The sequence below is a fragment of the Podarcis cretensis genome (assembly GCF_951804945.1).
Source record: "Podarcis cretensis genome assembly, chromosome: 1".
In the NCBI taxonomy this organism is placed as follows: Eukaryota; Metazoa; Chordata; class Lepidosauria; order Squamata; family Lacertidae; genus Podarcis; species Podarcis cretensis.
The window spans coordinates 83,415,185-83,429,424 of record NC_137170.1 but is presented as its reverse complement, the minus strand read 5'-3'; the positions used below and the strand labels follow the sequence as shown (position 1 = coordinate 83,429,424).

Genomic DNA, 14,240 nt, shown 5'->3' with positions numbered 1-14,240 from the left:
AGAGTAAAAAAGTAGTGGACAAGGGGAAGCAATAGAAAAGGTGGCTAGTGGATAAATGGTTAAGCATCCCACCTACATGTCAGGGGCGGGACTTAAGAGGAGGGCTGAGGATCGCCCCCTCCTTCTCCACTGCTTGCCCCCCCCCCCAGTAGTTTCAAGAGAAGAGAGACAGGAATGAATTACAGCAGAAATCAGAGTTGCCAAATTATGAGGTGTTAAGAGAAGGAGGGGCCAACAGAGACGCTCTTAGAGAGCATAGAAGCGCCACCATCCCCACGGACTCAACTTTCAATTAGGATTCAAGAGCAAAGGGCCAAGTACTGTTGCTGGGCAAGGAAGAGGAGGAGCTCAGAGTGAGCAACATCACTAAGGAGTTAAGAGCTGGATTCTTTGTCTTGCAACACAATGACTGAATAAAACCATACATACAGACTTTCTTGTTTCTTCCTTGATCCTTTTTTTTAAAAAAATAAGTTTTTTATTGATACAACAACAAGAAGAAAAAACAAATACCAAATTACACACAAGAATAACCATAGACACATAATTTTCTTAGCAAACAATAAAACATCCATTGGTCTTAACACTAAAGACCCAACCTCCTGTCTATTCCATATTTCAAATTCATATTACTTATTGCCTGTACACACTTTTATCATAATTAAACTTATTCTTAATAAATCTAATTTCTTATATCTACCTTGCAACTATTACTGAAGTTGCTGGAATGCTGCAACAGAATTTAAACTACTATATTTATTTTTCAGATATTCTTTGAAAACCCATTTTGAAACAAATTCCTGTTTTGATTTATTCTTTATTTTTTCTGATAAACCATCTAATTCGGCATATTCTGTCAGCTTTTGCTCTACAGCTACAATTCCCATGGTCTCCTGGGAAGAGCGAATAATCATTACATCACTTTAACCAGGTACAGCAGATTTGCCCAAAGTTAAGGTCCATGATACAGAAGTCCTTATATCGGATCCTGTGGCATATTTAGTGGATGGTGAATTAAGTGTATGCTGCCCCCTTAAGAACAACATGTATTTCATAGGGTTGCCATATTTTGAAGAGCAAAAAAGAGGACATGTTTGCTGACTTCTACTTTTAACTACAGATCGCTATGACGACTCTCATTTTAAATTTCCCTACAATGTTCTTAACTTTCAACAACAATATAATAATAATAATAATAATAATAATAATACTTATTGCTCTCTCGTTTGCCAAATGAAAGTATTTGGGCTCATGTTCACATCTCTGTGAATGTAAGTGTGCACAGAACAATGTATTAAACTGTTTCAAACATGTACATATGGACTCTCCTTATGGGCATGGTGTTGTTAACCCTTGCCCTCCCAGACTCGTCCAAGATTTTGCCGCTGGGCCAACATCCTTTTAGTTCAGTCACAAGAGAAGGGATTTATACAGTATGTAGCTATCGTATTTTTCGCCCTATAGGACGCAATTTTTCCCCTCCAAAAATGAAGGGGAAATCTGTGTGCGTCCTATGGGGTGAATGCAGGCTTTCGCTGAAGCTTGGAGAGAGAGAGGGGTCGGTGCGCACCGACCCCTCTCGCTCTCCAGGCTTCAGGAAGCTATCCGCAAGCCTGGGGAGCCCAAGGGAATTCTCGCAGGGCTCCCTAGGCTGCGGATAGCAGCCTGCTTCCCAGAGTGCGGGGCGCGCTGAAAGCAGAGCGCCCAGCGCTTCAGGCAGACATCGGGCAGCCCCACAAGCTCGGGGGACAGCGGGGAGGCGCAGCGCCGCCATCCTGCTGTTCCCCGACCTGGTTTGGATTCCCCGACCTGGTTTTGGGGGGGAAATAAACGGAAAACATTTTTCCTTTATTTCCCCCCCAAAAAACTAGGTGCGTCCTATGGGCCGGTGCGTCCTATGGGACGAAAAATACGCTAGTTTAAGATGCTGCTCTGTTGCAATTCTCTGCTGCAGGCTAGCTTAGCCAGGTGCCTTAGATCTGAGTCTAATGCACTAGAAAACTTTTCTTGGGCTACGGTAAACAAAAAACCCCAGACATTTTGCCACATTAAAAAAATCCTCCTGGACAGAAATGTCCAGAATTTCCCAGACATAGCCGGGATTTGGCCGTCTGTAAAATTGCCTGGATTTTCACATTTTGAAAAACTGCAACCCTACATGGAGAACGCACAAACCAATATGGTGAATTAAGAACAATATATATTTTATAGGGTTGCCATATTTTGAATAGCAAAAAAGAGGACATGGTTGCTGACTATGACAACTCTCATTTTAAATACCCCCACAATGTTCTTAACTTTCAACAACAAAATAATAATAATAATAATAATAATAATAATAATACATATTCCACCCTCATTTGCCAAATGAAAGTATTTGGGCTCGTGTTCACATCTCTGTGAACGTAAGTGTGCACAGAACAATGTATTAACATGTACATATGGCCTCTTCTTAACATGTACATATGGCCCCACATAATACAGATTTTTATCAAGGGTGGGGAATTGGTGGCCCTGCAGATGTTGATGGCCTCCAACGCTCGTCAGTCCCACCAGCATGGCCGATGCCCAGGGATGAAGGGGGTTGTAGTCCAGCAAAATCTTTCTTGTTTCTTCCTTGATCCTTAATGCTACTGGGGGAGGAAAGAATTTCCCAAGCTTGACACTGCACTACTATTCACGTGGTATTTGCATTTTAGGTATGCTTTTGAAAAATTAATTGTAAAAAAATTAAAAATAAAAGAATTGGTTCAGATAATTTCCCACAAGGCTTCCTAACGCCCATCACACTTCAAATTTATTCTACAACAGGACTTCCTGTTTCCGGCGGTGGAAAATGGCTGATCCCACACAATCGGACCTCAGCCGTTCCGATAATTCAGGGCTGATATGGGGGTAATTAGCCCTGGCAGCCTCCCCAGGGCAGGGGAGGACTGTCTCAACGACCCGCGGTCTGCCCCAGATTGCCGATGTGGCAGACGGCAGGGGCACTGGGTCACGGAGCTAAGGACGGCTGACACTCCTGCGACGCCACCCCATAGCCGGACGCATCTGTTTGGGAAAATATAAAGATTTGGAAAACAAACAGACACACTCTGAATTGAAGAAGCTGGAAAAAACCTGCACTATGTACAGTCTCTGGTGCAAAAGATCGAACTTCAAAGAGATCCCCATCATGACGTTTGGAATGTGGAGGGGCTTGGTATGTAAAAAAACATTCTTTTATCCGTAACATTAACAATCCGTAATGCATGCCAAGCCTCATTAAGAACTTAAATTGCTCTTCAAAAAGTGAGTTCAGATGGACTTTCATATATAATTGTGATCTACTCGCAGCCACTTCTCTTCTAAGACTGGAAATGTCTGTTAAAGACGAAAACAAAGGACAAAGGACAAAATGGCTTCTACCCACCACATCGTTATTGAATATCTGAAATACTTCCCTGATTAAGAGAAACAGGAGCTAACGGATGGTTGGTTATAAAGACTGGAAACAATATTACATATACAACTGTTTGCAAAAATATGTTTTTTTGATTACAAGCGAGAGAGAGAGGGCTAAATGGATGTCTGGGAGGATTCCAAAGGCCAATTGCTAACTGTCTGATATATGGCTACACTGCAAACAGTCTGTTTAAGATAAATCAACAAGGAGGTTACAGAAGGAAATTTCTCTCTGTTTCTTTGATAACACCTGGACGGGAAAGATTAACGATCTGGGAGCTGCCAAAATAACAACTCTCAAAGAGCTGGACAGAACTTTGAAATTGGATGCAATTAAATGAAGCGGTGCGATGAAAAAACAGCTGAAGGAGTACAATATACGGACAAATCTGCACTCCATAGGAAAAAAAAGTATCTGTTTTCTGACATGAATGAGGATCGTAGAACCAGAGTCAAAATGTGGAAGGGAAAAATCGGACATGGAATTATGAATAACACTGAGGATGATGACAGGCAGGACTATGATGTTGAATGCGCTTCGAAATTCAGACCGTGGGAAGTCAAAACAAAATTATTACAAAATTATTATTTTTTATTTTAGTTTTTTATTTTTATTGGATTTGATTTGATATGTTAATTGGATGTTTTTATTGGAAAATTAATAAACGCTTTTTTAAAAAAACCAAATTTATTCTACAACAGATTTGGCAAGCTCACCCATCTTTACTTTTATAAAATTGGCAAGTGTGATTTGGTGAGGTGCTGGGAATTTTCTGTTTGGGATGCTGATTGCCCATGCACTAGAGCTAGAATTCCCATGGTCTCTTGGGAAAGGGGAATAATCATTACATCACTTTAAGCCAGTAGAGCAGATATGCCCAAAGTTTAGGTGCATGATACAGAAGTCCTTACATCGGATCCTGTGGCATATTTAGTGGATGGTGAATTAAGAACAATATATATTTCATAGGGTTGCCATATTTTGAATAGCAAAAAAGAGGACATGGTTGCTGACCTCTACTTTTAACTACAGGTTGCTATGACAACTCTCATTTTAAATACCCCTACAATGTTCTTAACTTTCAACAAAATAATAATAATAATAATAATAATAATAATAATAATACATATTCCACCCTCATTTGCCAAATGAAAGTATTTGGGCTCGTGTTCACATCTCTGTGAACGTAAGTGTGCACAGAACAATGTATTAACATGTACATATGGCCTCTTCTTATGGGCAGGGTGTTGTTAACCCTTGCCCTCCCAGACTCCTTCTCCAAGATCTTGCAGCTGGGCCAGCATCCTTTTAGTTCAGTCACAAGAGAAGGGATTTATACAGTATGTAGCTAATTTAAGATGCTTGTTGTTGTTTAGTCATTTGGTCGTGTCCGACTCTTCGTGACCCCATGGACCAGAGCACGCCAGGCACTCCTGTCTCCCACTGCCTCCTGCTGTTTAGTCAAATTCATGCTGGTAGCTTCGAGAACACTATCCAACCATCTTGTCCTCTGTCGTCCCCTTCTCCTTGTGCCCTCCATCTCTCCCAAAATCAGGGTCTTTTCCAGGGAGTCTTCTCTTCTCATGAGGTGGCCAAAGTATTGGAGCCTCAGCTTCAGGATCTCTCCTTCCAGTGAGCACTCAGGGCTGATTTCCTTAAGAATGGACATGTTTGATCTTCTTTCAGTCCATGGGACTCTCAAGAGTCTCCTCCAGCACCATAATTTAAAAGCATCAATTCTTCAGCGATCAGCCTTCTTTATGGTCCAGCTCTCACTTCCGTACATCACTACTGGGAAAACCATAGCTTTAACTATACGGACCTTTGTTGGCAAGGTGATGTCTCTGCTTTTTAAGATGTTGTCTAGGTTTGTCATTGCTTTTCTCTCAAGAAGCAGACGTCTTTTAATTTCGTGGCTGCTGTCACCATCTGCAGTGATCACGGAGCCCAAAAAAGTAAAATTTCTCACTGCCTCCATTTCCTTCCCCTTCTATTTGCCAGGAGGTGATGGGACCAGTGGCCATGATCTTCGTTTTTTTGATGTTGAGCTTCAAACCATATTTTGCGCTCTCCTCTTTCATTAAAAGGTTCCTCATTAAAAGGTTCTTTAATTCCTCCTCACTTTCTGCCATCAGTGTTGTGTCATCTGCATATCTGAGGTTGTTGATATTTCTTCCGGCAATCTTAATTCCGGCTAGGGATTCATCCAGCCCAGCCTTTCGCATGATGAATTCTGCATATAAGTTAAATAAGCAGGGAGACAATATACAGCCTTGTTGTACTCCTTTCCCAATTTTGAACCAGTCAGTTGTTCCATATCCAGTTCTAACTGTAGCTTCTTGTCCCACATAGATATTTCTCAGGAGACTGATGAGGTGATCAGGCACTCCCATTTCTTTAAGAACTTGCCATAGTTTGCTGTGGTCGACACAGTCAAAGGCTTTTGCATAGTCAATGAAGCAGAAGTCTTTTTGGAACTCTCTAGCTTTCTCCATAATCCAGCGCATGTTTGCAATTTGGTCTCTGGTTCCTCTGCCCCTTCGAAATCCAGCTTGCACTTCTGGGAGTTCTCGGTCCACATACTGCTTGAGCCTACCTTGTAGAATTTTAAGCATAACCTTGCTAGTGTGTGAAATGAGTGCAATTGTGTGGTAGTTGGAGCATTCTTTGGCACTGCCCTTCTTTGGGATTGGGATGTAGACTGATCTTCTCCAATCCTCTGGCCACTGCTGAGTTTTTCAAATTTGCTGGCATATTGAGTGTAGCACCTTAACAGCATCATCTTTTAAAATTTTAAATAGTTCAGCTAGAATACCATCACTTCCACTGGCCTTGTTATTTGCAGTGCTTTCTAACGCCCATTTGACTTCACTCTCCAGGATGTCTGGCTCAAGGTCAGCAACCACACTACCTGAGGTGTACAAGCCATCCATATCTTTCTGGTATAATTCCTCTGTGTATTCTTGCCACCTCTTCTTGAGGTCTTCTGCTTCTGTTAGGTCCTTACCACTTTTGTCCTTTATTATGGAAATCTTTGTATGAAATGTTCCTTTCATATCTCCAATTTTCTTGAACAGATCTCTGGTTCTCCCCATTCTGTTGTTTTCCTCTATTTCTTTGCATTGCTCATTTAAGAAAGCCTTCTTGTCTCTCCTTGCTATTTTTTGGAAATCTGCATTCAATTTCCTGTATCTTTCACTATCTCCCTCGCATTTTGCTTGCCTTCTCTCCCCCGCTATTTGTAAGGCCTCGTTGGACAGCCACTTTGCATTCTTGCATTTCCTTTTCATTGGGATGGTTTTCGTTGCTGCCTCCTGTATAATGTTACGATCCTCCATCCATAGTTCTTCAGGCACTCTGTCCAGCAAATCTAAATCCTTAAACCTGTTCCTCACTTCCACTGTGTGGAACTGAGAAACAGGGTCTCTGTTGCAATTCTCTGCTGCAGACTAGCTTAGCCAGGTACCTTAGATTTGAGTCTAATGCACTAGAAAACTTTTATTGGGTTACTGTAAAGAAAAACCCCCAGACATTTTGCCACATTAAAAAAATCTGACCGGACAGAAATGTCCAGAATTTCCCACACATAGCCGGAATTCGGCCATCTGTAAAAGTGCCCAGATTTTCACTTTTTGAAATATGGCAGCCCTACATAGAGAACTCACAAACCAAGTTCTTTGTTATGTTTGTGGTGTTTTCTTCCCTTTTGGTGTAAATTCTCTAGTGAGCAGGAGAGAGAGAAAATAATTTTGCGTCCTTATTCCCATATCAAATCATCCAGAAGAAGCAAACATTCTAATTGTTTCTATAGGGAGCTTATTGAGTTATCCTGACTTGGGGAGACTCTTGGGGAAGAACTGTGGTCACTTTAGCTTGGCTGGAGCACGGGGAACATTTCAATATAAGCCACCTTTTGCAGGCAACAGGAAAACTCACCGAGCTTCATACAGGTAAGTCTGCTTCTTCCTGGTGTAGACCTTAGTGATGTCCCCACAGTCGGTTTCCATGCCACTCTTTGCTCAACTTAAACTTCCCATCTGGGCAGCAGACCACTTTTCTTGCACCACATTCCCATGTGCATTCAGGAAATGTGTACACAAAAGCATGTGCCAAAGTGTGCATAAGAATGTGTATACTGGTGAAAGTAACATAAGAATGTAGTGTGCTAGGGAGGATTTTTTTGCAAAAAAAAAAAAAAAATTATAGGAGGCAAAATTACATACAAATCTATAGTAGGTAAAACTTGCCCTAAGTTGCTGGTGAATTTTAATGATGGGTTTTTAAAATCACAAACCAACATCGAAGTGTGGAGAACTGAGCTTAAAATTAGAAAGATGAGAAACTGAGAAGTCCATCCCGTCCCCCCCGTCCCCTGTGCCTGCACACTCATTTCCTGTTCTTGCCTTATCAGAAGCCCAACTGACTAGCAGTAAAACTGTTTCTCTTCTCAAGAGTACTTTTTTCCAAGAACTGAAAATATATGGCTTTCATCATAACCCTAATCCTTCATGAGTTCTGGCTATAGGTTATAATAAAGCATGTAAGTTTACAGAAATAGCTGAAAACCAAAAAAAGGATTTCAGTCTGCCCCTTGGAAGACCAAAATATTTTGATTCACATTTTTGTCCCTGCAAAAACAAAGCAAACTTTGTCATTCAAACAACCTAATTTCCAACTTAATCCAATGCAGTTAGCTCCTGAAGCAGCTGTAAAATCACTAAGTGATTTCATGGGTTCAAATGACATGTAAGAAACAAGAGCTATTTAATGACTTTATATAGCCAGGTGAATTACTAATTCTGGGCAGGGATAGCCTAAATTCTGTCATCTGTGCTCTGGTATCCCCTAGGTTAGATTGCTTCAATGCATTATACATAAGGCTGCCTCTGAAGAAGGACTGAAAACTTCAGCCGGTACAGAATTCAGCAGTCAGGTTGCTCACCTGGGCAAGGGGGTATGAGCATATCAAACCAATCCTGCAGTGGTTGCTAATTTGTTTCTGGAACTAAATCAAAATGCTTTTCTAAAAAAAACCCTCTAAACCCTTAAATGGCTCAGAACTGCAAATGGATTTATTCTGTTTTATCAGCTGTTTTGCAATGCTTCCCCAGCACTACTGCTGTCCAGAGAAGCTTTAGGACAACAAAGGTAGGGAAATAATAAAACAGAACATATGGGGTATAAAAAGAATTTCAGCAGGAAATTATTATGGGATATGCACTGACAGGAAGTGAAGTCTTCTTCTTTGGCAATCACTCGTAGCCGAGTAAGATTGTCTTCCATAAACACAGTTTTAACGGTGAGTCCGTAGGTGACTGTGGAGGCCAATTTTGGATCCACACGTCCTTCCACAGTGGGAACATTGGTTTCTGGGCGGGAGTTGATCATGGTGTGGATTTGCCAAGGGTGCCTTCCTCTTAGCACGTTTCTCCCTTGCGTCCTGAGTTCGAGTGCCTTCAAAGCCCATGACACCTTTGGAAAAGGCTGTTCTCCAATTGGAGCACTTGCAGGCAAATGTTTCCCAATTGTTGGTGTTTATACTACATTTTTTATGATTTGCCTTGAGACGGTTTTTAAACCTCTTTTGTTGACCACCAGCATTACACTTTCCATTTTTAAGTTTGGAATAAAGTAGTGTGGCCATCCCATGATGATGCAAACTGCGTTGAAAACAGGATTGTGTACAACTGCCCTGAGAGCAAATCATCATGAATAGGCAATAGAGGACCTCTTGGCCTCCCTCCTCTTCTGTTTCAGCTTTTGACTCTGGACTTCTCTGTTCCACAGACTCTCCCTTCTCACTAAACCCTGTTAGCTCTTGAGCTTCTGACACCTCCTCTTCCTAGTCTTCTCCCTCTTCTCCCTCTGACCACTCATTGTCCTCCTCCCACTGATCCCTGGCCTCTCAGCTGTCTTCCCTTGGAGGTTCCCCAACTGGTGCCTCCTATCAGTCCTCTGTGACCAAGGAGTCCCTGACGGCTGTGAACACACTCAACCTTTAAAGCATATCCAAAGCACATTCTTTCCCTCAAAGAATTATGTGCATTTTAGTTTACCCCTCACAGAGTTACACTTGCCAGCAACCCTCAACAGACTGTAGTGGCTAGAATTCTTTCAGGCGGAGAATGTGTTTCAGATATGCTTTAACGGTATTGTGTGTACACAGCCATATGCTGCCGGTTAAACTATTTCTTGATAAGGCGTGTAGAATTATTTGTTTACACATAGTTATGTCAATTCCTTGCCTGAGTATGCTCTCTGGTGCTGAGTTGCAGTAATTCCTCTTCTGGCATTTCTTTTATAAACCATACTCTGGACAGTTACACCACAGTAAACTTTTTCTGATTTCCCAGGAAAAACACTTTTGAAGAGTTTTACATTTTCTAATACAATCTTTCAACTGGAGGGTGGGTGGGAATATTCTACACTCAGTTATTTAGAGATGGGCAGTATTAAGAAGGCTGCAATATACTATTTAATCAGAGTTGGAGGTGAATTCCATTCTACTAATCTGACTTTGGCCAATACTCCAGTGTTTCCTGCAGTATATATTTTAAAAGGTACATATTACATTTTGCCCAGAATTAAGTTTAAGATATTAACCCAGAATTAAGCCCAGAATTAAGTTTAAGATATTAACCGACGCGAAAGAGAGAGGGGGCTTTGCCCTGCCGGACTTAAAGTTGTATTATGAGGCCGCAGCTTTCTGCTGGCTAAAAGATTGGCTACTTCTCGAAGACACTGATGTATTGGATTTGGAAGGTTTTAACAATGCTTTTGGTTGGCATGCATACTTATGGTATGATAAGGTTAAAATCAATAAGGCCTTTAAAAACCATATTGTCAGAAAAGCAGTGTTCAATGTCTGGACAAAATATAAAGACTTATTGGAAAACAAAACCCCAAGGTGGCTATCACCTCTGGAAGCTAAGGCCCGAAAAAGACCCAATATGGAGGCCAGATGGCCAAAGTATTGGGAAATTTTAGAAAAAGATGGAGACAATTGGAAATTGCAGAGTTTGGAGAAAATGAAGGATAAAGTGCGAGACTGGCTACATTACGCTCAGATTAAAGAAGTTTTCAAAAATGACAAAAAGTTAGGGTTCCAGGTGGAGAAATCGAAATTGGAATCAGAACTGCTAGAACCTAAGACTAAGGTACTTTCAAGAATGTATAACTTGCTGTTAAAATGGAACACACAAGATGAAATGGTTAAATCGGCTATGATAAAGTGGGCACAGGACATTGGGTATAATATCATGTTCGAGGACTGGGAAAGGTTGTGGACCACTGGGTTGAACTTCACTGCATGTAATGCTTTGAAGGAAAATGTAATGAAAATGATATATAGATGGTACATGACCCCAGTTAAACTTGCCAAAATATACCATTTGTCTGATAACAAATGCTGGAAATGTAAAGGGAATGAAGGAACATTCTTTCACCTCTGGTGGACGTGCCCTAGAGTGAAGGCCTTCTGGGAAATGATATATAATGAGTTGAAAAAGGTATTTAAGTATACTTTCCCCAAGAAACCAGAGGCCTTTCTCCTGGGTATTGTCGGCCAGAGGGTGATAAAGAAGGACAGAACTTTTTTCCTGTATGCAACAACAGCAGCAAGGATACTCATCGCCAAGCACTGGAAAACTCGAGACCTACCCACACTGGAAGAATGGCAGATGCAACTGATAGACTATATGGAATTGGCTGAGATGACCGGCAGAATCCGAGACCTGGGAGAGGAGAGGGTTGAAGAAGACTGGAAGAAATTTAGGATTTATTTACAAAAATACTGTAATTTGGTTGAATGTTAAGAAGGATGCCAGACCATAAATAATTGAGCACCACTAAATTAGACGTAATTTGGATGATAAGTGAGATTGAGGAAAATATAAACCTTTTGGAGAATTATTAGATTAAATTAAATGAATGAGATTTAAGAATGTAAACAAGATGATAAATTGCTGGAAAAAGTTTTACAATGATGTAAGTGGGAGCGGGAGACGTGAGGGAGTCCAAAGAAGCTTTGAAAATATGTTATGATACATGTCATATTGTTTATTATTTTTGCATTTTGTATTAAAAAAATCTCAATAAATATTTATATATATATATATATATAAAAAGGTACATATTACATTTTGCATGTCGTTTTAATAAATCCATCCCTCCAAATCACAGGTGTGCTCTATATAATACCATTGAGGGGAATGACAGCATGCCTCTTCCCTACATCAACTGGTGAGATCCATGGTGATGATGGAAACTGAAGGCAACCGCACACATCTTACCAACTTCATCTTGATGGGTTTCACAACAGATCCACTCCTGAGGATCCTCTTCTTTGTTCTGTTCCTGCTCTCATACACTCTCACATTGACTGGAAACCTGGGTCTCATCACACTGATCTACCTAGATTCCCGCTTGCACACACCCATGTATTTCTTTGTGGGCAGCCTTTCCTTCCTAGATATCTGGTACTCCTCCGTCTACACTCCCCGGATCCTGTACGACTGTGTGTCTGAGAACAACGGCATGAGCCTGGCAGGCTGTGCAGCTCAGTTCTTCTTCTCAGCTGGCTTGGCCTACAGTGAATGTTTCCTGCTAGCTGCCATGGCCTATGACCGCTATGTGGCCATCTGCAAACCACTTCTCTATACCACTGCTATGCCTAAGAAGCTCTGCACCCAGTTGGTCATTGGCTCTTATGTAGCTGGCTTTGCTAATGCTATTGTACATACAGGAAACACTTTCCGGCTAAGCTTTTGTGGGAGCAACATTATCAACCACTACTTTTGTGATGCGCCACCACTCGTGAAGATGGCCTGCGATGATACCCGGGTCTATGAACTCATATTGGCTGCAGTCATTGGTTGCAATGTGCTGGCAACCACTGCCCTCATCCTGGGCTGCTACGCAGGCATTGTGACAGCCATCATACGCATCCGCTCAGCTGCAGGACGGCGCAAGGCCTTCTCCACTTGTTCTGCCCACCTACTCTCTGTCTCCCTCTACTATGGCTCCATCCTCCTCATGTATTCCCGACCAAGCTCGCAGCACACTCCAAATGGGGACAAGGCAAATGCTCTTTTCTACACCGTGGTCAACCCCCTGGTCAACCCCTTCATTTACAGCTTGCGCAACAAAGATGTGAAGGCTGCCTTCAAGAAAGTCATTGGAAGATTCATAGCACCCAAATGAATGTCAGTGACATTGCTCAGCTTCCCACAAAGTACGCAGAAGACCAGGGATGTGGAATCTGTGGCCCTCAAGATGTTGTTGGACCCCAGTTCTCATCCACCCCACCCAGCATGGCCAATGCTCAGGGACGATGGGGGCTGTAGTCCAGCAACATCTTAGTGGGCCACAGGCCATAACTTTGGATTAGAGAATGAAGAACCACTCTCTGGTATCCTTATTAATTTAAGAGACAGCAGAAACTAGCAGGAGACCAAACTGATAACTTTGTGGTGATGCTGTATGTTAGGCACCATCTAGTGCTCTACTTCTCAATACTTCCCTGCCCACCCTCCATGGACCATTTGTCTCCTCCTGCCCTATTTCCTCATAGCCACATCCACAGATTTGTAGCACCTGAGAAAGAACGAGACAAAGCCATCATGGGACAGAAGAGACCTATTAGGCATTGGGAAAGGTGGACACTCATGGGCCATTTCCCAACTTGCTTGTCATGCCACCCATCCTTCAGCTATATGGTCCTTGGGCATCATCTTCTCTCTCTCCCTCCCTCCCTGTAAGTTGTACTGCCTTGAGCTGGGTCTCTGATAGGTATTTCCAGACTCTTTTTAAAATTTCCACTGCCACCCCAGATACCAAGTATTTGAATGTTTCCCTCCTCTAGCATAGGCAGTCAAGCGAATGTGTGAATGAGACATCCATTTGTTGAAGCCAAATGAATAAAAGGTTTTATGATAATTCAGTATGGTTTCAGTTTTGTACTTTCTCATTGGTTACTTTAATTATATAGAACAAAGACTAACAGCAATGTTGACCCTACTCTGTCAAACTATAACCCTGCCACCTTGTCTCTCCATAATCTACCTCCAACTCCAACTCCTTCTTCCAAACGGTCTGTCCCCAATGTTGTTGTTGTTGTTGCTGTTGTTGTTTTCACTCCGTCTCTCTCCAGTGTTGAAACCACCTTTCAAAACTCCTGTCCAACTCAAGACCAAGATTCCAAGCTCTCCTTCTTTCATCCTATAACATCTACCCTAAATCATATAAAATGTCAGGAGAATATTCATGACTCTCCTGTAATATTCATTAATATCCACAGGTCTCCTGCGTCACCCCAAGTTTAGCCTTCAAAGAACCCGCGGGGAGAGTGGTGCAGAAGTTCTCTCTTCAAAGCCGAGGGAAACAGTGTCTGCTGTAGCTTCTTTCCGTCATGGAAAAGAGCCACACATTTCGTCTAAAGCTGGCACTTGTTGCTGCTTTTTCTACTACTGTAAATAAAATAGCAACTGGTGTCTTGAAATGAGTAGAGGGCACACCAGTCAGAAAACTAGACAAGAACTTTATTTGTCTCTCTTAAACCAGAGCAGGAAGCTCCTGCCTCCACCTGGATTGAAAAAGAGCTATCAGTCTGTCAACTAGGTAAAGGTAAAGGTACCCCTGCCCGTACGGGCCAGTCTTGACAGACTCTGGGCTTGTGCGCCCATCTCACTTAAGAGGCCAGGGGCCAGCGCTGTCCGGAGACACTTCCGGGTCACGTGGCCAGCGTGACATCGCTGCTCTGGCGAGCCAGAGCCGCACACGGAAACGCCGTTTACCT

General features: G+C 42.1%; 1 protein-coding gene across 1 annotated transcript; it reads left to right on the top strand.

Annotated features, from left to right (window-relative positions):
• The first annotated feature begins 11,672 nt into the window (after window positions 1-11,672).
• LOC307213041 (olfactory receptor 9G4-like) lies at window positions 11,673-12,775 on the top strand. The gene has a single exon (XM_079970705.1). The coding sequence runs from the start codon at window positions 11,696-11,698 to the stop codon at window positions 12,644-12,646; it is 951 nt and encodes a 316-aa protein (XP_079826831.1). The 5' UTR covers window positions 11,673-11,695; the 3' UTR covers window positions 12,647-12,775.
• Window positions 12,776-14,240: the final 1,465 nt, after the last annotated feature.

Bases quoted from the DNA above. Each gene is read 5' to 3' on its own strand.
- LOC307213041 (XM_079970705.1), top strand. From the start codon at position 11,696: ATGGTGATGATGGAAACTGAAGGCAACCGCACACATCTTACCAACTTC.